General features: G+C 56.7%; 1 protein-coding gene across 1 annotated transcript in view; it reads left to right on the top strand.

Moving 5' to 3' along the window:
• Positions 1-11889: 11889 nt before the first annotated feature.
• SV2B (synaptic vesicle glycoprotein 2B) overlaps positions 11890-22579 on the top strand; it is a 33461-nt gene continuing 22771 nt past the window's right edge. The window contains exons 1-3 of the mRNA XM_058665382.1: positions 11890-12418; positions 16346-16526; positions 17316-17467. Of these exons, the coding sequence (XP_058521365.1) occupies positions 11941-12418; positions 16346-16526; positions 17316-17467 (811 nt within the window). The 5' untranslated portion in view covers positions 11890-11940. The remainder of the gene's footprint in view (positions 12419-16345; positions 16527-17315; positions 17468-22579) is intronic.

Raw genomic sequence — 22579 nt, 5'->3', positions numbered from 1 at the left:
TTCAGGTTAACAATTAAACTACATTATAAATTTGTTTGATCAGTAAACTTAAATATAAATGTATTAATGACTTAACATATTTTAAAGACAGCTTATTAGTAACTTAAGTTACATAAATCAAATAAATTTGTGTTAACAACCTTACTGTGGGACAAAATAAATGAGTTTTTAGCAATGGTTTAAAATCATCTAGACACTTTAAAAAATTATAACCAGTTGATTAGAATTATCCCTAACAAGATAAACTTACCATTTTTTACAGATAGCTTACAAGTATAGGTAGAATAAAGTACAAAACTTGTAGGTCAGTAAACACAGCTAGAACACATGATAACAATTCCAAACAACTTTTACAAAAGACAAACATTAGTGACACACACGTATGGCCACAAAGACACTCCAAAAACTCAAGCAGCCGTCATCAGCCAAGTTCAGCAGTGTTCACCAGAAACCAGTAAGTGAAAAGCCGTCAACAGTGTTGAACCGAGACTCTGAGAGAAGAAAATGTCATTGCGATGAAATCCCTCCATCAAGCAGACAGTCCAAATTTGTCTTTCCAGTAATACAACCATCCTAAGAATATGGAGGGAACAACCAGATACAGCTGTAGAGCTGAACAGTTAAAAGCACACACTAGCTGAGCTGTGACCGTGACTTACTCGTGGTGAGGACGATGGTGGCGAGCCATGTCCGTTCTGCCTTTTCCTTGTCCCACTACCTCCTTGGCCTCGGTCCTTGCTGGAGGCTCTGGGGATCTTGCTGTACCGCCGAGGAGCTGACGGCTCAGAGCTGCGTGCTGTGGCTGGACTGTGCCTTCGCAGTGCACCAGCTCTGTGTGGTGGACGCCGTTCTCACTCCTGTGGCCATCCCTCCTGGTTCCTCTAACACCTACTCCCCTCCCCCTCCGAGTAGCCCTCGTTGCTACTGCCTCTGACCGAGGCTCAAACTCACTGGCCCGTGTGGACGTTTGTCCGGTGGGCTCACAGTGTGAGAAGCTGGGTGTGATTCCTCCTTGCTCCGAGATGTTCTCCGCACAGCGTCTTTGGCACGCAGTGTCATTCACCTGTTGTGTGTTAACAACATTAGGGGCGCAGGTTAAATTACTTCCTACCTGTAAGATAAGCTGTGTGTCTTTCTACACTGCTTGACTTCGCTGAGGCCACAGCTGTCTGCTGCCAGAACAAGTTCTAGAAACAGGAAGGCACTTTAAAGAGCTTCAAGCAGCAAGAGAATATTCTGGTTGCCGCTTGGCAGCGTGACGTATCAGCCAAACATACAAAGAGATCCATTCTCCATTCTCGGAACTTTTTTTTTTCACGTGTTTTTTCTCATGTGAGAAGCAGGTGGTCGGACATGACCTCCTCTGATAATCATGGAGGGAGTTCTGAGGGGAGAAGGAAGCAGTTTGAGCAGAGCTGGAAGACATTAGCGTTTCCAGGAAGCCACTGCTGGGGCTGGAGCCCTGCATCCAGGAGTCCTGGCACTTTGCTAGAGGTGATCCACTCTTCTCGTGTGACTGCTAGGAAACCTTTCTCTGCTTTGCCAGTGGCTCCTGCTTTCTGATCCCTCGGTGCGTGTATTGCATGGATAACATGGATGCTGAAATGCCCCTAAGTGCTCCTCCTAGGAGAGAAGTTTGTCTAGTTTCAGCTGTAACTTCCTGCCTGGCAGCAGCATCCAGGAATGAGGCCGGCAGGAGCCTTGGGGAAAGTCACTGTCCAGGGTGCTGGAAGCTGCCAAGGCTTTCCAAGTCGCAGTCCTGGGGTTCCCTGGGAGCCTTCTGGTTCTCATGTATAATTCAGCAAGTTCTGTTCCCTCAGAGGAGTGGGCTCCCTGGGACTGGTAGGATAGAATCTGAGAATGAGCGAGTTATTTGATTTTGTGTGTGTGCATGTTTTATTTAATATGACCCACTCACGTTTGCTCTTGTGAAGACAAAAGATGGATTTGTTACTTTTGTTGAGTATACACTGCGGCTGATTTAATAATTCTTTGTATCTGTCTCCGCGGGAGCAGAGCGTAGGGTGTGAGTTGCAGAAGTGGTTTCCTCTGGGCAGGACAGCTGGGTGTTCAGAGTGCCTTCAGAGGCCGTGGCCTTCCCCTTGGCTTTGTCTTGCCTGAGAAGCACCAAGGAGAGCTCAGGCAGGGACAGTGGCCTGGCCTGCTTCTCTCAACGGTCAGTGTTGCTGGGTCTGGCTTTAGCTCTGCAGAGCGCCATGTTTATGTTGCTGTCATCTGCCAGCTGATTTCATACCTCTTTGTCCTATTCGTAATTTTTTTTTTAAAGATTTATTTTATTTTTATTACAAAGTCAGATATACAGAGAGGAGGAGAGATAGAGAGGAAGTGGAGCTGCCGGGATTAGAACCAGCGACCATATGGGATCCTGGCACATTCAAGGCGAGGACCTTAGCCACTAGGCCACGCCACCAGGTCCCGTAATTTTTTTTTTTACCTTAAATCTGTTTTATTCCTATACTAAGATGGCTGCTGTGGCTTTCTTCTGGTTCCCGATTGGTCATGCCTTGAGCTCCTTCTAACTGCGAGTCCCTGCTTGGCCTGTCCTGGCTCTTGACCTGTTCTGTCAAGTTGATCTGTTCAGTTCTAGACTAGAACCATGGAAGGCAGTACAGAGCGTGCACTCCTTCCCTTGATGTGGCAGTGGGTTGTCAACCCTTCACCCTGTCCTGGGCTGCCCTAGTTGCCCAGCCCCACACCCAGTCCTGGGCTGCCCTAGTTGCCCAGCCCCACACCTAGTCCTGGGCTGCCCGAGCGGCCCAGCTCCACACCCAGTCCTGGGCTGCCCGAGCGGCCCAGCCCCACACCCAGCCCTCAACGAGTTGCCCAGGCCCACACCCAGTTCTCAGCTGCCTTAGCAAGAACCTGGTGAGGGCAGCTGATCTTCCCCGATGCCTCCTTCCCTTGATATCTGCCCGGCGCCTTTGGGTAACTTTCTGTCCGCTGGGCCTCCTCTGCTCTCTCATCGTGGATCTGCTGTCCTGGCTGCAGCGGAGTGAGGTCAGCGCGCATCACAGTCCGCCTTGCCTGCTGCCCAGCTCACGTACACGTTCTTGCCGCTTTGCGCGAGGTGGAGTGCTCTGGCCTCACACAGATCTCCCGCAGGCAGTGCTTTCGTGGGCAGCTTTCCAAGTGCACTCTGTGAACATTATATTTTAATCACTCAGCTTAACTTTTGACATTAATAATAGTTACCATTCTATTGGGGGTCATTTCTCTGTCTCTTTTAAATGCGTATACCCGTGAAAAGTCCCGTTGTAGCTCTTCCTGTTGTCCATGGGCAGTGACTTGTATTTTACAGATGTTGCAGGCAGCTTTGGTTTTCTGGGGGTTTCCTCTGATTATTCTGATCATAATTATCCTTCCAACTCTTCCACCAAAGTAAATGCATTCTTGTGCCCCAGCACATGCTGGCCCGTGTCCCTCCTCCCCACTGTGTTGGTGTTAATGCTTGTAGTTCTGAGTTTTTGTCTTGGTGTTGATATTTAACTCTTAGTATGCCATCTTTAGTCCTGAGTTCTTCACATATTTTAAGTCAGCACTGATGCTGAGCGGAACGCGCTGCGCGTGGCCCCTTCCCTTCCTCCCTGGCAGGGTCCTTCCTGGTCACGATACACGTGGCCCCTTCTCTGCCCTCCTTCCCTGGCAGGGTCCTTCCTGGTCACGATACACATGGCCCCTTCCCTTCCCTCCCTCCCTCCCTGGCAGGGTCCTTCTTTGCTCAGCAGCACATGTCTTCTGAAGGTTGCTGTTTTCCGATATGCCACTGTGTGCATCCTGGCTGAGGCCTGGCTTGGTCTGCTCTCACCGGAATTGGGAGCTCAGCTGAGGCCGACCAGGCCTCCTGGAGTCCGGCTCTTCTCCCAACCTTCTTCTTTTCCTGTAGCCGGGTGCGAGTGGCTTCCCACGTGCAGGGTTTGTGCTTGTGAGGTGAGCCGCTAATGTGCCCTTTGGCCCAGGTGACCCTTGGGATGACATTGGGACCTGAGTGATGCCGTGAAGGGGAAATGTGTCCAGTGATCCCTGCGGCCCCGGGCAGGAGGATCCTCACTGAGTCTCCTCCCACGCGATGGTAACATTCCAGGTGGCCCGAAGGGGGGATGAGTAGAGGACAGCAACAAGGTCAGGGCCTGACAGTCCCAGAGCCCGGCTCCTGTGACAGGTGAGTGGCTTCAGCAGCTCCCATGGGACCAGCAGGTGAGCCCTGGCTGGAAGGGAGCTGCTGGCATTCCAGGAGCCTGCTGAGTGGTGCCAGGCTGTGTCCAGGAGGAGGAGGCCAAGGCTGTTACAGCACAGACCACCTTGCCGCCCTGACCCTGGTGAAATGGGAGAATGGCAGAGCCACAGGCCCCGCTAGGCTCGCTGTTAGCATTCAGGGTCCCCTCTGCTCGCCACCCAGTGTGTCCTGGCTGCAATGTGGACTCCCAGCTCTTGGTGGGCAGCCAGTGAAGGCTGGGAGCAGGGCCAGGAGGGCAAGGGCTAGAACAGAACCTGTGGGAGTGCAGGGTGGGCAAGGCATGAAGGGAGGATGCCCGAGAGGTAATGGCTATGGAGGGACAGGCTGCTGGACCAGGGAGCCTGTGGCCTGTGTGCTTGGCCAGTGAACAGCTTGAATGTCCCCCAGCCCTGACCAGGCCCATTGGACATTACAAAACCAAAGTTTTATTGCAACTGAAACAAAACAAGTACCAGGAACTCCCCTGACTTGGGCAGAGCCAGACCATCTGTGTCTTCTTGTCCCTGGGAGCCAGTGGACAGTGCAGCGAGGTGGCTCTCAGAGTGGCTCCAGGCCAGCGCTGTGCAGCTCCCACCAAGACCTTTGGCGTCATCCGGAGATGTGAGCCCACGAGTGTAGGGACCCTTGGCCAGCCCCGAGTGTGGGCAGCTGCAGCATCTGTGTACCCTGTGGCCTCACCCACATGTGCCCTCGCGTGGGCTGAAGGGCTGCACCTTGCCAGAAGAGCCTGTTGTGGTCCCTGAGTGGTGTGGGGCATGGGGCTGTGCGTTTTGGGTCTGGCACTCTAGAAGGGTGAATGTGAGCTCCAGCCTCAAGGGTCAGGGCAGCAAACCTGAGCTGGCACTGTGGGTCCCCCAGGTTTTCCCATGGTGGCCGCATGGGGTTGCAGAGTGCTCCCCAGTGCCCATGCGGTCCAGGGAGGCCTGTCATTGGGCACAGTGGCCAGCTCAGGACAGAGCCATGCCTGGCTATCACCTACTGGTATTAGCAAGGGCAGCCAGGTCTCAGTCTAGCAGCACAGGCAGGCAGGGGTTCTGGGGCCGATGGACACAGAGTGGGTCGAGCGATGGACATGGAGTGGGCCTGGGGACCCTCCCTTGATTCTGCCTGGTGAGGTGTGTCCTGGAGCCAGGCCACCCACATCCCGGGCCCCGCAAACCCCCTCTCCCTTTAGGATAATGTTGGGTCCAGCTGTCGGCAGCTGGGGTGCTTGTGAGCCGGCAGCCTGTGAACACTGCTGTCCGTGGCTTTGGTGTGGGTGTGTGCGCTCCCTCTCCCTGAGTAAACTCCCAGCATGGAATTTGAACTCTGACACACGCATTAATTTCTGCCTAACTGTTCCTCTGGGAAATTCTAGGAACAAAGTTCTGATGAATTTAGAAATTCTATTGAAGCAACTTAGGGCTCCGGAGAACTCCCTCAATCCGGAGCCCCCTGGGGATGCAGGCACCAAAGGGGAAACTCCTTCTGGGGACATCATGGACTTGGAGGGAGATGGCACATCTGGGTTCAGGACCTGGCATGGCCCTGTCTGGGGCTTCACCATGCTGTGTGGGGGGTCATGGAGATCCTTCTGTTTTTTCAGGTCACGTGACACATTTTGGCCAAGAAGGAATGTGTGGCAGCGACCTGTGTCTGGGTGGTCACGGCTTCAAGTGGGTAAATCCGGTGCCACATTGCTCCCCCTGCTACTGTGGCCAGCAGTGTTCAGGGGTTCCTCCCCTCTGCTACTGTGGCCAGCAGTGTTCAGGGGTTCCTCCCCTCTGCTACTGTGGCCAGCAGTGTTCAGGGGTTCCTCCCCTCTGCTACTGTGGCCAGCAGTGTTCAGGGGTTGGGGCTGACTCTGTCAGACTGTGTGGGCTCTGAGGATATGGAGTCAGCCACAAGGGACTCAGGGCGCACACGTGTGGGAGACACGAGGGTTTGCTCTTTGACTGACTTTCAGTGGCTGTTAGGACAGTTCAGCTTAGCTTGTGCTAACATAGGCTGTTGGCCACGGCTATTGGCCATGGGTCTTGGGCGTGCCGTGTGGGTCCGGCTGGCCGTGGGTCCTGGGTGTGCCATGCGGGTTCTGTTGGCTACGGGTCTTGGGCGTGCCATGCGGGTTCTGTTGGTTATGGGTTCTGGGTGTGCCATGCGGGTTCTGTTGGCTATGGGTCCTGGGTGTGCCATGTGGCTGCTGCTGGCCACGGGTCTTGGGTGTGCCATGTGGCTCCTGCTGCCTATGGGTCCTGGGTATGCCGTGTGTGTGATGCTGGCCATGGGTCCTAGGCATGCCACGTGGCTCCTGCTGGCTACGGGTCTTGGGTGTGCCATGTGGCTCCTGTTGGCTATGGGTCTTGGGTGTGCCATGTGGGTCCTTGACCTCCAGCCACCTGCCCTATGAGATAGGTAGGTGAATTTACCTGAGTATCTGGGGTGTGACTGTGCCAGGAATCAGTGACCGGCTGGGAAACTGTGTGTGGGGTGCGCTGTATCCATGCGCCAGGCTTGTTCCTGCCACGTGGTGGACCTTTTGGGGGTGAGTGGCTGGCCCATGAACTTCCTGGAGGGCTTTGGGTCAGTTCTGTGGATAGTGTAGTCATTTGCCCTGCAGGGGTGAGGGCCGACTACACAAAAGAGCGGCAGGGACCCAGCACTGGCCCGGCCCTCCGGGTCTGGGAGCTGCCGTGTTCCTGGAAGATGGAGGATCAGTTTGTATTGCTGTAAAAATTTCTGAAAACCATTTTTTCCATAATATGCATTTTCCATCTTTCTGAAGATGTGTGGGCTTCAAAACTGCTTTTGCCCTACAACAAATGCATCTTTTCCTTCCATGTTCTAGGGCCTTTCCCAGTGCCCTTGGGTCACATGTCCCAGGGAAGCTTTGCTGCCCATGGTGCCCACCCTGGGCTGTCCTTGTAGCTGCTGAGGTTGGAGCAGGGGAGCCTGGAGGGCTGGGCTCTGCAGTTCTAGAACAGACAGAATGTGTCTGTCCCTTTAAACCGTCAAGAGAACTGGTTCAGGTGCATTGCAATTGATTTTCTGCCCACATAGAGGTTAAGACTCAGAAATAATGGTGCAGATGGAGTCCAAAATACTAAAATTTTGTTCTTTCTGCTAGAAAACAGTCGTGGACAAAGACCTTGTTTTTGAAACACAGTTTCATTGTTATGTTCAGGGTAGGTATAGGGATGCAGGGCCGAGATCCCATGGGCTTGGGGGCTGGAGTGGGAGCTGGAGGCCAGAGGAAGTTGGTGTCCGTGCGTGCTCTCCACTCAGCCTGGCAGGAAGTGTCCTGGATCCTGAGGGAGCCTCATGGACCCCCGGCATTCCCTCAGCCTGGCCCTGTGTGGTCAAGGCCCATGGCCTTCCTACGGTGGCACAGTGGAGAGGAGGCCCGGGCAGGAGGGTCTGTGGGGACCTCACTGAGACATGGCCCCCTGATGATGCTGAGTCCTCGAGGTGGTGAAGCCCAGGTGAGAGGGACACGGGAAGCCGAGAGGAAGCCGGCACGCGAGCTGCACTGCAGCCTCACCTCAGCCGTGCTTGCTCGGGAAGTAACAAGGCCGACAGAGGAGCTGCTGACCCCTCTTCGAGTCACATCAGGCGCCGTGGACAGTGGTGTCTTTCGCTGTGAGAGACACGCACCGTGGGCCCTTGTCACCTGGGAGAGAACTGTGTGGCAACCCCAGGCTGTGGGCTTCGCTGGGCTCTTAGAGGAGAGGGTGTGCTAGGACTGGTGTGCCTGCTGCTCAGGACCTGGACAAGGCTGCAGCCCAGCAGAGGACTTGGCCTGAGACTTGGCAGTGAGGTGAGGCTGGCTTCCCGGTGTCCCTGCTGTGCACAGCTGTGGACGTGGGTGAATGCACAGGTAGATGTAGCATTGTGTGTGTGTTCACGTGTGTGTACAGTGCCTGTGTGCACATGTGTACTCAGTACTCATTGTTATGGTCAGTACTCAGTGAGGTGGTCAGAACCCATGAGGTGGTCAGTACTCAGAGAGGTGGTCAGAACTCATGAGGTGGTCAGTACTCAGTGAGGTGGTCAGTAGTACTCAGTGAGGTGGTCAGTACTCAGTGAGGTGGTCAGTACTCGTGAGGTGGTCCGTAGTACTCAGTGAGGTGGTCAGTAGTACTCAGTGAGGCAGTCAGTACTCGTGAGGCAGTCAATACTCAGTGAGGTGGTCAGTAGTACTCAGTGAGGTGGTCAGTACTTGTGAGGTGGTCAGTAGTACTCAGTGAGGTGGTCAGTACTCAGTGAGGTGGTCAGTAGTACTCAGTAATGTGGTCAGTACTCATTATTATTGTCAGTATTCAATGAGATAGCCAGTGGTACTCAGTGAGGTGGTCAGTACTCAATGAGGTGACGGTCAGTACTCAGTGTGGTGATGATCTGTACTTGCCAGACCATGGCCGGCATCAGATGTAGCCAGCGTGTGTTTTGGTCACTTGGAGCTCAGGGTGAGGGTGCTGTGGTCCCCATCTGCCAGGCTCCTTACTAAGCATCGTCACGTGTGATCTTGTTGAGTCCCCAGGGGAGGGCGCAGAGGTGCACAGCCCCCAGCCCACACACTGGCAGGTGGAGGAAGTCGAGTCGTGGCTGACCACAGGACCCCGAGTCCAGGGTTGTGTTGTGTCCTCCGAGACAGCAGCTCCCCGGGAGGGATATCAGGATGGGTGCAGGTGGCTTCCCTGGAGCCATTACCTGCTATCCTGGCAGCTGGACCCCGTCCTGCCGTGGGAGTCCCCTGTGTCCTTCCTCTCCCAGGTCACCCCCCCGAGTCCAGGCCTCATTGCCTTTGGGCAGTTATCAAGATGCTGTGCGTACCATACACGCATGCATGTACACACCAACACGCCCACACACAGGCACACACACGCACAGGCACACACACACACACACACACACACACGCAAGCTTCCCCCGGTTTCCCTGTCTGTAGGTTTTCTCTTTAAAACCAGAGCACACAGGCCCTGCTCTGCGCGCGTGTGCCAGGGCCCCCTCCCTGTCTTGCCAGCTGCTGGCCCCCTCTGGCGTCTCCTGTGACACTTCCCGCTTGGACCAGCTGCTTCCCTGCGGCTGCAGGAGCAGCAGAGCCGTGCCGTGCCGGGGCCTGCCTGCCCTTGGTTTCTGGCGCAGCGTCCTCCTTTCAGGTTGGCTTCTGGGAGCTCTCTCCTGCCTGTGGACACCCCACCCCGGGGATACTCTTCCAGTGATCCCAAGTCGTGGGGACTCCCACCCCGCCCCACTGCCCTCTGTGACCCGGGTTGTCCCTGCCCCTTCTTCAGCCCCAGCCATGTCCTGTGTCACCTGGGCTGTCTCCTCAGGTCACAAGATGGAGCGGGCAGTGCCCCTGACGCGCTGCCTGCAGCAAGCCACAAGGCCAGCGATGGTGAGACGAGCCACGGTCAGGGCGGCTGGGGGTGCTGCAAGGCGCCTTGTGTTCTGGTCGACTCTTGGGGTCGGCTCAGGGGGTTTCACCCTGGAGCCTGAAGCACAATGCTCCCAGGAGACGCCAGCTGAGGGTGGGCAGCTGGCCCCACACTGGGCTTCAGAGCCAGGCTGGCTTTTCCTCTGCCACCAGTGGGAGTGTGACCGTTTCCGCCCCCGCTCGTGGCCCCTCCCCGCACACTCCCAATGCTGTCAGAACAGCCCCCGGGAGGACCCCCTGAGCCAGTTCTGGCACATCCTTGTCTTCTGAACCCCAAGGCCTTGGTCAGGGACACAGAGAGTGACCTCACTGGGTGCTGGCTCCATTGCGAGTGAGGATGGGGGCATATGATGAGCATCTGGGCTGGGCTGGCACCAGCTGTGCCTGCTGTCAGTGACAAGCTCTTGTAGGTGAGGTGTACTGGTCGTGAGAGCTGCCTTCACAGAACAGGGCCACCCAGTGTGACCTGCGACCTTGCGAGTGAGCAGTCCTCGTGTTGGCTCTAGAATGCTTTGCTGGACAATGTGGCATCTCTCAGGGCAATAGGCAGCGGTGCCCTGGGCTGTACCCACTCGGTGACCATGGTGGGCACCTGGCTGGCGGTGGGGGAACCTGGTTAGCCTCCTGCTCATCCCGAAGGCAGCCAGAGCCTCAGCCCCAGGGGGCTTTGCCGGGCCCTGGGACGGAAGGGGCACCACAGAGCCTGGCGCTGGGCATCCCGCAGCTCTTGCGCTGTGTGTGTGGTGGCACTAGTCCTCCGCCAGCCCCTAAGCACATTTAGGAGATTCGTGTGGTGTGGCTCAGGCGGGCAGAACAGGGAGAAGGGCAGCTGACAGTCGTCCTTGGCGATGCCTGCTGCTCCCTCCTGTGGCTGATTGTTTTTTCATTGTTTTTAAAAACACTTGTATTTATTTGAAGGGCAGAGTTATAGAGAGGGAGAGAGAAATCTTCCATCTGGTGGTTCATTTTGCAGACAGCTGCCTGGCTGAAGTCAGGAGTCCGGAACTTCAGCAGGGTCTCCCAGGTGGGCGCGGGGTTCCAGGGGCATAGGCCGTCAGCCACTGCTTTCCCAGGGGGCTGTATTAAACATGGAGACAAACTGCCGCCAGTGTGGGAGGCTGGCACCCCAGCAAGTGTCTTAGCATGCTATGTGACAGTGTCAGCTTCTCTGGCTGTTTCAACATGCCACTGAGGGTCATCAGTGCTGGTGAGGACCAGTATGTCCGTCACCGTGATTGCACACGAGCCCCCGCAGTGGGGAGGGAAGCTGTGCGTACTGGTGGGGCTGGGCCCTAGGGAACCAGGGAGAGCTGGGCCATGGGAAGGGCCTGAGCCTGAGCCAGCCTCTCTGGCTGCCCTGTTTCCCAGGCTCCCACTGAGCCCCGAGTAAGCACAGGGGCTGAAAGAACCGGCCGACTGTGGGACCAGGGGCACCCCCCCATTGAGCTCTGGTGCCAGGACCTTGGGCCTGTTCCCGTGTGCTTGGAGCCAGCTACTCATCCGTAAGAAAAGGGAAAGTTGCAGCATCATGGGAGCTTCCTGGGGTGTCACCCCATGAGCTGTGCCCATTTCACAGATGGGAAGATTGAGGCTCAGGTAGACGTGTGCCCAGGGCACAAAAAGCTCCCTGGCTGTGGGCCCTCAGCCCCCCGTGTCTCCCTAGGTCATCCAAGTACAAGGTCACAGATCGAGTCCCACGGGGAGGCTGGGCCTCAGGGAAGTTGGTCCTTGGGCTTTCCTGCTGTGCCCACCTTGGGTGAGAATCGTGTGCCCTCTTGGTGGTTGAGTTGGTCAACAGACGCTCAGCTGTAACAGCCCCTGGTTACCAGGACCAGCTGTGCCACGGCAGAAGGTCTGTGTCTGAAATGGTCGCCTCTGTGGCACATCATGTGTCGTTCTCACGAGAGGCCTGTGCCCCCCATTCTGGGGCACCCCACCCGCTCTCCCTCTCCCTCTCCCTCACCCTTCATTGGTACCGCATGGTTCTCACTCAGGACTGGAGTCCCTCCGTGTGGCGCCCGACGCCTGAGCATTGTTCAGGGGAGGGTGCAATCCATGTAGACTTTGCCAGCATTCCACCTGCTGTAACACCTGTCCCTCTCCCTGTCTCCTCACAGGGTCGCATCTCCAGCAGCCAGCGAGGCAGGGACTCTGGGTTGTTGAACAAGGCCCCGTGGGGCTTCAGATGCCCCAGAAGCTGCCACGGGGGGCGTGAGCAGGTGTGACATTCACCCAGGCATTGCATGCGCATATCCTACCTTCTGGCCCAGCGATGGATGATGGGTACAGACACAGCAGGCAGCCCTGGGACCAAGGGCCTGACCACTACGGCTACCAGGACAACTATGAGGGCCACTCCCACGGCCAGGAGTCCAACCTGGAGGAGGACGCCCAGAGCGACGTCACCGAGGGCCACGATGAGGAGGACGAGATCTACGAGGGCGAGTACCAGGGCATCCCTCACCCTGACGACGTGAAGGCCAGGCCGAGCAAGGGGGCGGTCCCCCGGGAGGACGGGCCGCGGGGTCGGGCGGAGCTGCTGGCCGAGAGGCTGGAGGACGAGGAGCAGCTGGCCCACCAGTACGAGACCATCGTCGAGGAGTGCGGCCACGGGCGCTTCCAGTGGACACTCTTCTTCGTCCTGGGCCTGGCCCTGATGGCCGACGGCGTGGAGGTGTTTGTGGTGAGCTTCGCCCTGCCCAGCGCCGAGAAGGACATGTGCCTGTCCAGTTCCAAGAAAGGCATGCTCGGTAGGTGTGTGCTCCCAGAGGTCACTCCCTTTGTCACAGGCGGAGGGTGGGGGAGGGACGGGATGGTTGACATAGACCCGCTCTCTCTCTCAGTTAAGGATCTGGGAGAACTGCTGACTGGCCCCCATCCTGAAGGGAAGCAGCCTGGAGCCCTGCCCAGGTCTCTGGACCCTGAAACTCAGATCTGCCTGTCTCCTTGCCTCACATCTGGGAGTGGCAGGTCTGACTGTATGCAGAGCCTGCGGCCTCTGGCCTGGTGTCTGTGTCTGATAGTGCTAGTAGGCCGGGACATGGGGTGCGAGCAGCAGCTGGAGCACCGAGTGGGGCGTGGGCAGGTGGAGCACCGAGTGGGGCGTGGGCAGGTGGAGCACCGAGTGGGGCGTGGGCAGGTGGGGAGTGCCGGGGGACAGGCAGCAGGTGGAGCACCGAGTGGGGTGTGAGTTGGCCGGGGGCAGAGGACCACATTGAGACGCACCAGGTTCTGCAGAAGAGGGTTTAGGGGTGAGGAGTGATGAGAGATGTACCACTGGGGATCTGGGGGAATGTCTGGGTCACCTGATGTCCCCCTAGGCGTCTCCACTTTGGATCTAGAGACCCACAGTTGATTGTCCAGAAAACACATGACATGTCAGGGTTTTGTGGGGAGTCGGGATCTTGGTCAGGGTCCTATGAGTGCAAAATTTGTCTCTGGTGCTGTGTGCTAAATCAGCATGGGAACAAGGAAGCCGTTGCCTCTCAACTGGCATGGACACACACTGGACAGCAGGGATGGGCAGGGCAACAAGAAAAACAGGGTGAGTCAATGTGAGGGTCACCATGGGACAGACTCAGGAGTTCTCAGTTACATCCACATCTGCAATAACACCTGTCTACACCTGTACTGTGTGCTACACCTATACTGTGTCCTACACCTGTACCGTGTCCTACACCTGTACCATGACCTACACCTGTACCGTGTCCTACACCTGCACCGTGTCCTACACATGCACCGTGTCCTACACATGTACCGTGTCCTACACCTGCACCGTGTCCTACACGTGTACCGTGTCCTACACCTGTACCGTGTCCTACACCTACACTGTGTCCTACACCTGTACCGTGTCCTAGACCTGCACCGTGTCCTACACCTGCACCGTGTCCTACACCTGTACCGTGTCCTACACCTGTACCGTGTCCTACACCTGTACCATGTCCTACACCTGCACCGTGTCCTAGACCTGCACCGTGTCCTACACCTGTACTGTGTCCTACACCTGTACTGTGTCCTAGACCTGCACCGTGTCCTACACCTGCACCGTGTCCTACACCTGTACCGTGTCCTACACCTGTACCATGACCTACACCTGTACCGTGTCCTACACCTGTACCGTGTCCTACACCTACACTGTGTCCTACACCTGTACCGTGTCCTACACCTACACTGTGTCCTACACCTGCACCGTGTCCTACACGTGTACCGTGTCCTACATGTGTACCGTGTCCTACACCTGTACCGTGTCCTAGACCTGTACCATGTCCTACACCTGTACCGTGTCCTAGACCTGCACCGTGTCCTACACGTGTACCGTGTCCTACACCTGTACCGTGTCCTAGACCTGCACCGTGTCCTACACCTGTACCGTGTCCTAGACCTGCACCGTGTCCTACACCTGTACCGTGTCCTACACCTGTACCGTGTCCTAGACCTGCACCGTGTCCTACACCTGTACCGTGTCCTACACCTGTACCGTGTCCTAGACCTGCACCGTGTCCTACACCTGTACCGTGACCTACACCTGTACCATGTCCTACACCTGCACCGTGTCCTACATGTGTACCGTGTCCTACACCTGTACCGTGTCCTAGACCTGTACCATGTCCTACACCTGTACCGTGTCCTAGACCTGCACCGTGTCCTACACGTGTACCGTGTCCTACACCTGTACCGTGTCCTACACCTGCACTGTGTCCTACACGTGTACCGTGTCCTACACGTGTACCGTGTCCTACACCTACACTGTGTCCTACACCTGTACCATGTCCTACACCTGTACTGTGTCCTAGACCTGTACCGTGTCCTACACCTGTACCGTGTCCTACACCTGCACCATGTCCTACACCTGTACCGTGTCCTACACCTGTACCGTGACCTACACCTGTACCGTGTCCTAGACCTGCACCGTGTCCTACACCTGTACCGTGTCCTAGACCTGCACCGTGTCCTACACCTGTACCGTGTCCTACACGTGTACCGTGTCCTACACCTGTACCGTGACCTATACCTGCACCGTGTCCTACACCTGTACTGTGTCCTACACCTGTAGTCACTTAACTGCACCTGCCTGGGTACAGAAAGGTCTGACCTGATTCTGGATGGGGTTCCACCAGACAGCTTGTGGAGGCCACCTCCTGACTGCTCAGCACCTAGACTCCAGGGGAAGCCATCACACTCGGTGTGGGCAGACACCTTGAGCTGCTGGGTGCTGTAGCCACAGGTGGCACTGATAAGCACCCCGTTACTGATCGCCAGGGCCACCTTCTGCAGGTGAGCCTCACGGCCTGGAGCTGTCCATCCCTTCCCCACTTTGTGTGTCTGTGGGCCAGTGTCCAGTGTGAGAACATCGCCCTTCAAGGAGGCTCATGAATGGAGTGGAGATGCCAGGAACTGTCCTGCAGAAATGGCAGAGGATGCAGAGGCTGTCTGGGCAGTGCTGATTTTTTGTTGCTGCAAAGCGCCCTGTTAATCGTCAGTGGTTGCCCAAGCGCCTCAAGCTCCAGCGTACTTGGTGCTCAGTGGTGGAAGCTGCGAGAGTGGCTTCTCTGGGGTCGAGCTGGGGACCAGCGTGCCCACTCGCGCTGCCCCTGTCGCGGCATATTCTAGCAGCTGGGTGGGAGGAGAATAGGCATCAAGATCAGAAAGGAAGAAGCTGACTTGTCTCATTGCCGCTCCAAGAGCCTCCATTTACACAGCCTGCAGAGCCTGCCGGGGGCTGTGAAGACATGAGCTGGGCGAAGTGCTGGGCCGCAAGCCCCACAGGCAGGGGCTGCCGCCCCCTCGTACCAGGCTGACCTTAAGCCTGCAAAGCCAGCATCCCATATGAATGCAGTCCTAGTCTCGACTGCTCTGCTCCTCTTTCTGTAACTCTGCCTTTCAAATAAATAAAACTTTGAAAACTCCATCCTATCAAAGTGGTCTTTGAACGGCATCACTGTGAAAATTCCAGCAGCGTATGTACAGAAAAAGGAAACTGCATTTTACCCCGAATGGAATGAGCAAAGGGAATGGGTGATGTCACACCTTGTGATTTAAAACCTGCTACGCGGAGAAAGAAGCAGAGCACTGAGGCAAGGCAGACAGGAAAACCAACAGGACAGAACTGGGGCCGAGAACAAAGCCCCACGTCGGGGCGGGTCACTGATGTCTGAGTGCAACTCTGGTGGGGAAGGGCTGGGCGCTGGAGCAGGTGGGGAGATGGGCCTGTCCGAGCAGCAAGACAGACCTGGCTTCTTCTCCCCACCGTAGGCGGGCTGTGTCCACCCCAAGGAGGCCTGGGCCCTGGCCGGCTAGCGAGCAGCCTGCCTCCCAGCATGTACACCTGCCACTGTGGGCTCACACTATTTGCTCCCCTCCCTGTCTTTCCCATGTGCTGTTCCCACACAGCTCCTCTGTCCCGGACCCTGAGCTCAGACCTGTCCCAGCACGGAGGCTTCCGGTCATCTGCCCTGCTGGGTCGCTGTGTGTGGATTGTGAGTGAGGGAGCAGTGGCAGAGCAAGGCCCCTTGCTGCTCATCCTGGGTGATCTGTGCTGGTATGAATGCACGTGTGTGAGCCTGGGCGCTGCGTGCCAGGGCTTGAGTTGGCTTTGTCTCACCTCATGTTCGTGACGCGAGGGCGTTGGGCTGGGCAGGAAGGAGCACCATGTGGCTTCTACCCCATTCTCTCCGCAGGGCTGATTGTTTACCTTGGCATGATGGCTGGGGCCTTCGTCCTGGGCGGCCTGGCCGACAAGCTGGGCCGGAAGCGTGTCCTCAGCCTGTCCCTGGCCGTCAATGCCTGCTTTGCCACCCTCTCTTCCTTCGCGCAGGGCTATGGAGCCTTCCTCTTCTGCCGACTGCTCTCAGGCCTGGGGTATGTACCCAGAGGGAGTGCTCCAGCAGGGCCTGCCCCACTGGCTCCGAGGCGCCTGGGGCTGCTGGGCGCAGGCTTGCCATGTTCTGGATCCTGTGTTGAAGACGGGTGGGGTGAGGCACAGAGTGAGGCAGGGGTGGGGTGAGGCCACAGAGTGAGGCAGGGGTGGGGTGAGGCCACAGAGTGAGGCAGGGGTGAGGCACAGAGTGAGGCAGGGGTGGGGTGAGGCCACAGAGTGAGGCAGGGGTGAGGCCACAGAGTGAGGCAGGGGTGGGGTGAGGCACAGAGCGAGGCAGGGGTGAGGCACAGAGTGAGTCGTTAAAGTTAGTCGAGCCCATCGCTGCCGGTGTGGATGGAGCCTGGATGCCTGGCCGCTGCCGTCACCATGGTGTCCCACATGCAGCCTGCACTCAAGCCAGGGCCCCGGGCTTCCACCTGGGCAGGACAGGACTCTTTTTAAAAAAGATTGACTTATCGCTTCAGATTTGGAGTGATGGAGATAGGAAGACCCACACAGAGAAATGTTTGTTCAGCTCCCCGATGGCTGGGCCAGGGCAGAGCCAGGCGTCTGGAACTTCTGCCTGTCTCCCATCTTGTGGGTGTAGGGGCCCAGACACTTAGGCCATGCTCTGTGCTTTCCCAGGCTGTTAGCAGGGAGCTGGGTGGGAAGTGGAACAGCTGGGACTTGAACCAGTGCCCTGTGAGATGTTGCCATTGCAGGAGGCGTGCTTGCCACCCACTACAGCACCAGGCCCTTGATTTGTTCTTTCTGGCCTTTTCTCTCTGCAGCATCGGGGGCGCCCTGCCGATTGTCTTCACCTATTTTTCCGAATTCTTGTCTCGGGAGAAGCGAGGCGAGCACCTCAGCTGGCTGGGCATGTTCTGGATGACCGGGGGCATCTATGCGTCGGCCATGGCCTGGAGTATCATCCCGCACTACGGTGAGTGCTGCCGGCCACCCGGGGCCTGCTCACAGCAGGCAGCCGTGCAGAAGTGGGGTGGCCCTTGTTAATGGAGTTAGGACTATCCTGTTATACTTGGCGCTTGTAGAGACTCACGGCTTCCACACTGTCTGTTGGCTCTGTTGTGGAAGGAGGGAACAGCAGATATTTTTAATGCCCTTTGAGTTTGCAGGCAAACCTGTCAGCGTCCTTCTGAACCCTTTCTTCTGAACGGCCGATTGTGGCCGTAGACTCAGAGTGCAGACCCCTGGAAACCTTGGGGGAGAGCTGACAGAACCGGCCACTGTATAGATATACATATATATCTGTGTGTGTGTGTATTTTTTTGATGATGCTTACAAAGTTGATTGGGGTGGGATGGATCAAGGATTAGGGGAAAGGGGGTGAGGTCATTGTTTCCAAATTTTCTTTTTTTCTCCTCTTCAAGGATTAGGGGAAGGGGGCGCATAGAGGGAGGAAGCTGCACCCAGCCTCCCAACCACCCCAGTACCTGGGGACGGGGAATGGCCACCCGTTGTCATCCCAGAGCCCCAATGTGGAGAATGCTCTGAGGGTACTGTTAGAATGGTTTTGATAATTCTGAAGTGCTGTTGATCTCACTGCTCCAAGGATGAGGAAATCCTTCCAAAGCCCATTTGCTGACAGAATCCACCTTAGAGTCTCCGTTCTCCCAGATATTTGCTGCCAACGCTTGGCTGGGGTAGTCGGCCAGCTGGGGTAGTTGTTCTGCCTGTCTTCCTCTGGACTGGTAGCAGATGTCCTCTGCAGGCCCCAGTGAACTGCCGTGTCCTCCATGTGCATCTGGGCACATGTGTAAGCCACTAAGACGGTCCTGTTCTTACACAAGTACTCCACGGTCAGACCACAGATCCTATGATTCTCCCAGTATTGGAGTTCTGAGTTTAGGAGTTGGAGGGATTCCCCAAAGAAACCTCATCTGAAATGGTCCCAGACCTGACTCTTCTGTGTGTCCGGCTCAGTTGATCACCCATGTCAGCATACACACTCACTGGTAGTTGCAATTGCTGGGCCGATTCTGTCTCCAGCCCTGTCTCAAATGTAAAGACAGGGTCGGATGCTGTGACGCAGCCCAACCCTGCCCACCATACACTCGGCCCTCGTGTACTCCAGCGGGAGCTGCAGCCTGGTTGGAGTGACCCCCAATAACCTTCACAAGGCCCACCCCCAGACCTGGTTCCTGGGCTTGCCAGCATGTGCAGCATACTGGTCCAGTCTGTCCCACATCTCTCATATGCATCAATGGGCGTTGAAACCTAGGTCAACCCAGCCTGCCCCACCATCCAGCCCACATTCATCCTGGCGGGTGCTACTGTCTGTCTAGCCAGGCCCTGCCCCAGCCCTGGTTCTCATGGCCATCAGTCGGAGCTGCAGCCCATCAGAGGGGTGCCCACTGTTTCCCTACTGTACCCACTTCCAATCCCGGATGTTGCACTCTCCACGTGCAACTGCAGTCGAGCTTGACAGGCTTTTCCCCCAGTCACGGCAGCTGCCAGCTGATGCTGCGGCAAAGCCCGACCAGCCTGCCCTTGCATTGACCCATACATGTGGAAACAGGTGCTTAGCTCAGCATGGCTCTCCCCCAACTCTGTTCACATGTAGGCCAACAGGTGTTGTGGTCTTGTCTGGCCTGGTCTGTCCCAGTGGGAGCAGTGTCCCGTTAGGGGAGCTCCCTGCAGCGCCCCGCCCTGCGCCCACTGGGTCTTGCATGTGCTGGTGGCTGCTGTGGCCCAGTCTGGCCTGGCCCGCATCAGCTCAGTATTTGCCAGCAGATGTTATAACCTGGCCTGGCCTGGCCTGGCCTATCCCCAGTTCCAGCTCAGGCTGGTGGGTTCTGCAGCCTAGCCCAGCCCAGCCTGCTCCCAGTCCCAGCACTAACGTAAACTGGTTGGTGTTGTGGACAGACCTGGCCTATTCTGTACCCCATCCTGATTCTCTGATCTCTCAGTGGGTGCCATAACCTGGCTTGGTTTCTGTGCTCACCTGCAGGGATTGTGTCTTTACAAAGGATTTCACCAAGCCGCTCTGTCAGGTCTACTCCGGTGGCAGCCCTTATACACACGGGGGCGGGGGGTGTTCTTGACCCAGTGTGAGCAGCTCTTATACACACGGGGGGGGGGCGGTTCTTGGCCCAGTGTGAGCAGTGCTATACACACGGGGAGGGGTGGGTTCTTGGCCCAGTGTGAGCAGCTCTTATACACTCAGGGGGAGGGGGTTCTTGACCCAGTGTGAGCAGCTCTTATACACACGGGGGGGGGTGGCGATTCTTGGCTCAGTGTGAGCAGCTCTTATACATGGGGTTGGGGGGGGTTCTTGGCCCAGTGTGAGCAGCTCTTATACACACGGGGGGGGGGTTATTGACCCAGTGTGAGCAGCTCTTATACATGGGGTGGGGGGGTCCTTGGCCCAGTATGACTGTCAAGAACAGTGGCCCTGCCCAACCAGCCCACCCCGTTACAGTTCTTGCTGTTGGGTGATACAGCACAGCCACACCTGGTCTAGGCCTGGCACAGCTCAGGCTGGCGGTGCTGCAGCCCAGCCTGCCCAGTCTACTTTCATCCCTGGCTTATGCCAACTGTAGGTGTGATAGCCTAGCCTGGCATGACCTGCACTCTGACCTGGCTCCTGCACATGCCAGTGGGCTAAGGCTGGTCCAGCCCTACCCGGCCCACCCTCATCTAGAACCAAACCACCGCTTGCCAATGGATGGAACTACCTTGCCTGGCCTGAGCAGCACCCAGGCCTGAATCGCATGCTCACCATGGGAGCTCTGGCCCACCAGGGGAGTTTCGCAAGTTCCCCGAGCAGGCTCACCCTGCGCCCAGATCTCACATGTGCCGGTGGATGCTACACCTCTACCTGACATAGTTTGCCCCCTCCATTCTGGCCTTTGTGTGAGCTGGTAGATGTTGCAGCCTGGCCTGCCTCTCATCCCGTTCTTGGGTGTGCCTGTGTGTACTGCAGCCTGAACCTGCCTTGTCGCTGCCCTGCAGCAACACTAAAATAATGAGGCATACTCTTGAGGGTCTGGGAAAAGCTGGAACCGCAGCCGGACCCCTCACTGGCAAAAGCAGCTGCGTTTAAATCCTTCTCTCCGCTGCCCTTCTTCCCGCCTGTCCTTCTCCTCGTCCCGTCTAATTTCCTCTCCTCTTGCTCTGGCCCTCGTTCCTTTCCCCGTCTGTCTTCGTCGTAGTCGCTCTGTCTTTCATCCCAGTCCTTCTCATTGTCATCCTCGTCGTCCGTCCGTCCCGTCCTTCCCCGCCTAGCTATTACTGGCTACTTTTATATCATTCTCCACCAATCACTTCTCCCCGTGGGTCCACTTGGCACTACGTGATAGGCTAGTAGCAATGACATAATCGCAGTGAGGGCATTAGCCTATCCCTGTGACTTCCTGTTTACCTGCTGGCGAGACCAGCTCCGCCTCCTGGCCCTGGGCCAGCCGCCATCTTGCAACGGCCCCTCCCAGTCCCAGGAGCGGCTTTAACACCCTGCTCCCACACTGCCCGGCCTGTTTTCCTAACCCTGTACCCATGAGTGTTGGAGGGTTCCATGGCCATGCCTAGCTTAGGCCATTGCTCCCCCAGCTCTTAAGCAAACCAGTGGAAATTGTGGTTCCACAGGGTGGGTCCACATTATCCCCGACAGAATTTGCCTCCAGACCTGGTTCTCTTGCATGTTGGTCAGTGTTATGGCCCAGCCTGACAATACCCATCTCCTGTTCTGACTCACTGGTGGGTCACTAGCCCTGCCTGGTAGGCCCCAGCCCTAGCTTTAGTGTGTGCCAGTGGTGGTCAGCTGCAATCCATGCTGATTAGCCCAGCTCAGGTCTCCCATGTGAGCTGGTGCATAGGTCCAACCTGGAAAGGTCTTCCAGCCTCCTGTTTTCAAAACTGCTTGGTCTCAGCCACCTTGCTTACCTGCAAGTACAGTGGCTTTGTTGATGGAAGTCCCTCAGAGGTCATTTCTCATACTCCTTCAGCGGTCTTCCTGCCCACACATCCCCTGCCCTGGTCAATCCACAATTTCTGCTCCCGGAAGCGCATGGGTTCCCAGCCTACCCTTCCTAAGCCCAGTCTTTTGATGGGATGGCGTGCTGGCCCAGAACTCTGCCTGCTCACCAGGGTCCCAAGCTCCTAGCATGTGTGCTGACCTGGGAGCCTACCCCTCCATTCACTCAAAACCTAGGCCCAGTCAAGGTTCCCCAAGCCGGGTCCACCAGCACACTGGGCTGGCATTCTATCATAGATTTCTTGCCTGCCCTCTCCCCTCCAGCCCTGCACCAAGGACACGGGGAGATCCCCAGGCTCGCTCTGCCTGCCTGGGCATGTGCCCGCAGGTCTCCACAGGTTCCATACCCCAGGCCATTTGCAAGCCCACACCCACAGGCCCCTACAAGCCCTTGCCCTCCTGCGTGGGTTAGGCCACTCTTGTTCTTGCTTCCTTGCTTTAGAGCCGCCCTCTGCCATGAGTGCCGAGCTAGTGGAGGCATGCTCATGTCCCTCATGTAGCAGGTCCTCGATGGCGCCTGCTGCCAGGCCTTTGAACTCACCCAGCTGGGTCAGCGTTGCTCCTGTGCCCAGGGTAGGCAGGTGCCTGTGGGCTTGGGTACATCCCCTTCCTCGCCTTGGCACCATGCTGGGTCCTGTTCACCAAACCAAAGGCCCTGTGGTCAACACATGGGGAATGGTGGCAAGGGCGCTGTGAGGGCGCTGGCCACCTGTGGCGGTCACGGCTGACAAAACACACTGTCCAGGGTCTTTACACCACAGACACACACACACTATGCACAGTCATCCCTAACGTGTACACTCACATACATATTCATGTGCACACACAGACACATATTTACACAGACTCACACACATGCACACACACATGCACACACACTTCATGTGAGTGTGGAAAGGAGACTGCCCCCTATGGTCTTCAGGAGTCTACATCATGTACATCATGGCTCTTTTTTTTTTTTTTTAAGATTGATTTATCTGTTTGAAAGGCAGAGTTAAGAGAGAGAGGGAGAGACAGAGAGTGAGGGCAGGTGAGAGAGGTAGAGCACGCACAGGTCTTTCC

The sequence above is a fragment of the Ochotona princeps genome, chromosome 6, assembly GCF_030435755.1.
Source record: "Ochotona princeps isolate mOchPri1 chromosome 6, mOchPri1.hap1, whole genome shotgun sequence".
Taxonomy (NCBI): Eukaryota; Metazoa; Chordata; class Mammalia; order Lagomorpha; family Ochotonidae; genus Ochotona; species Ochotona princeps.
This window is presented reverse-complemented; position numbering and strand designations above follow the sequence as displayed.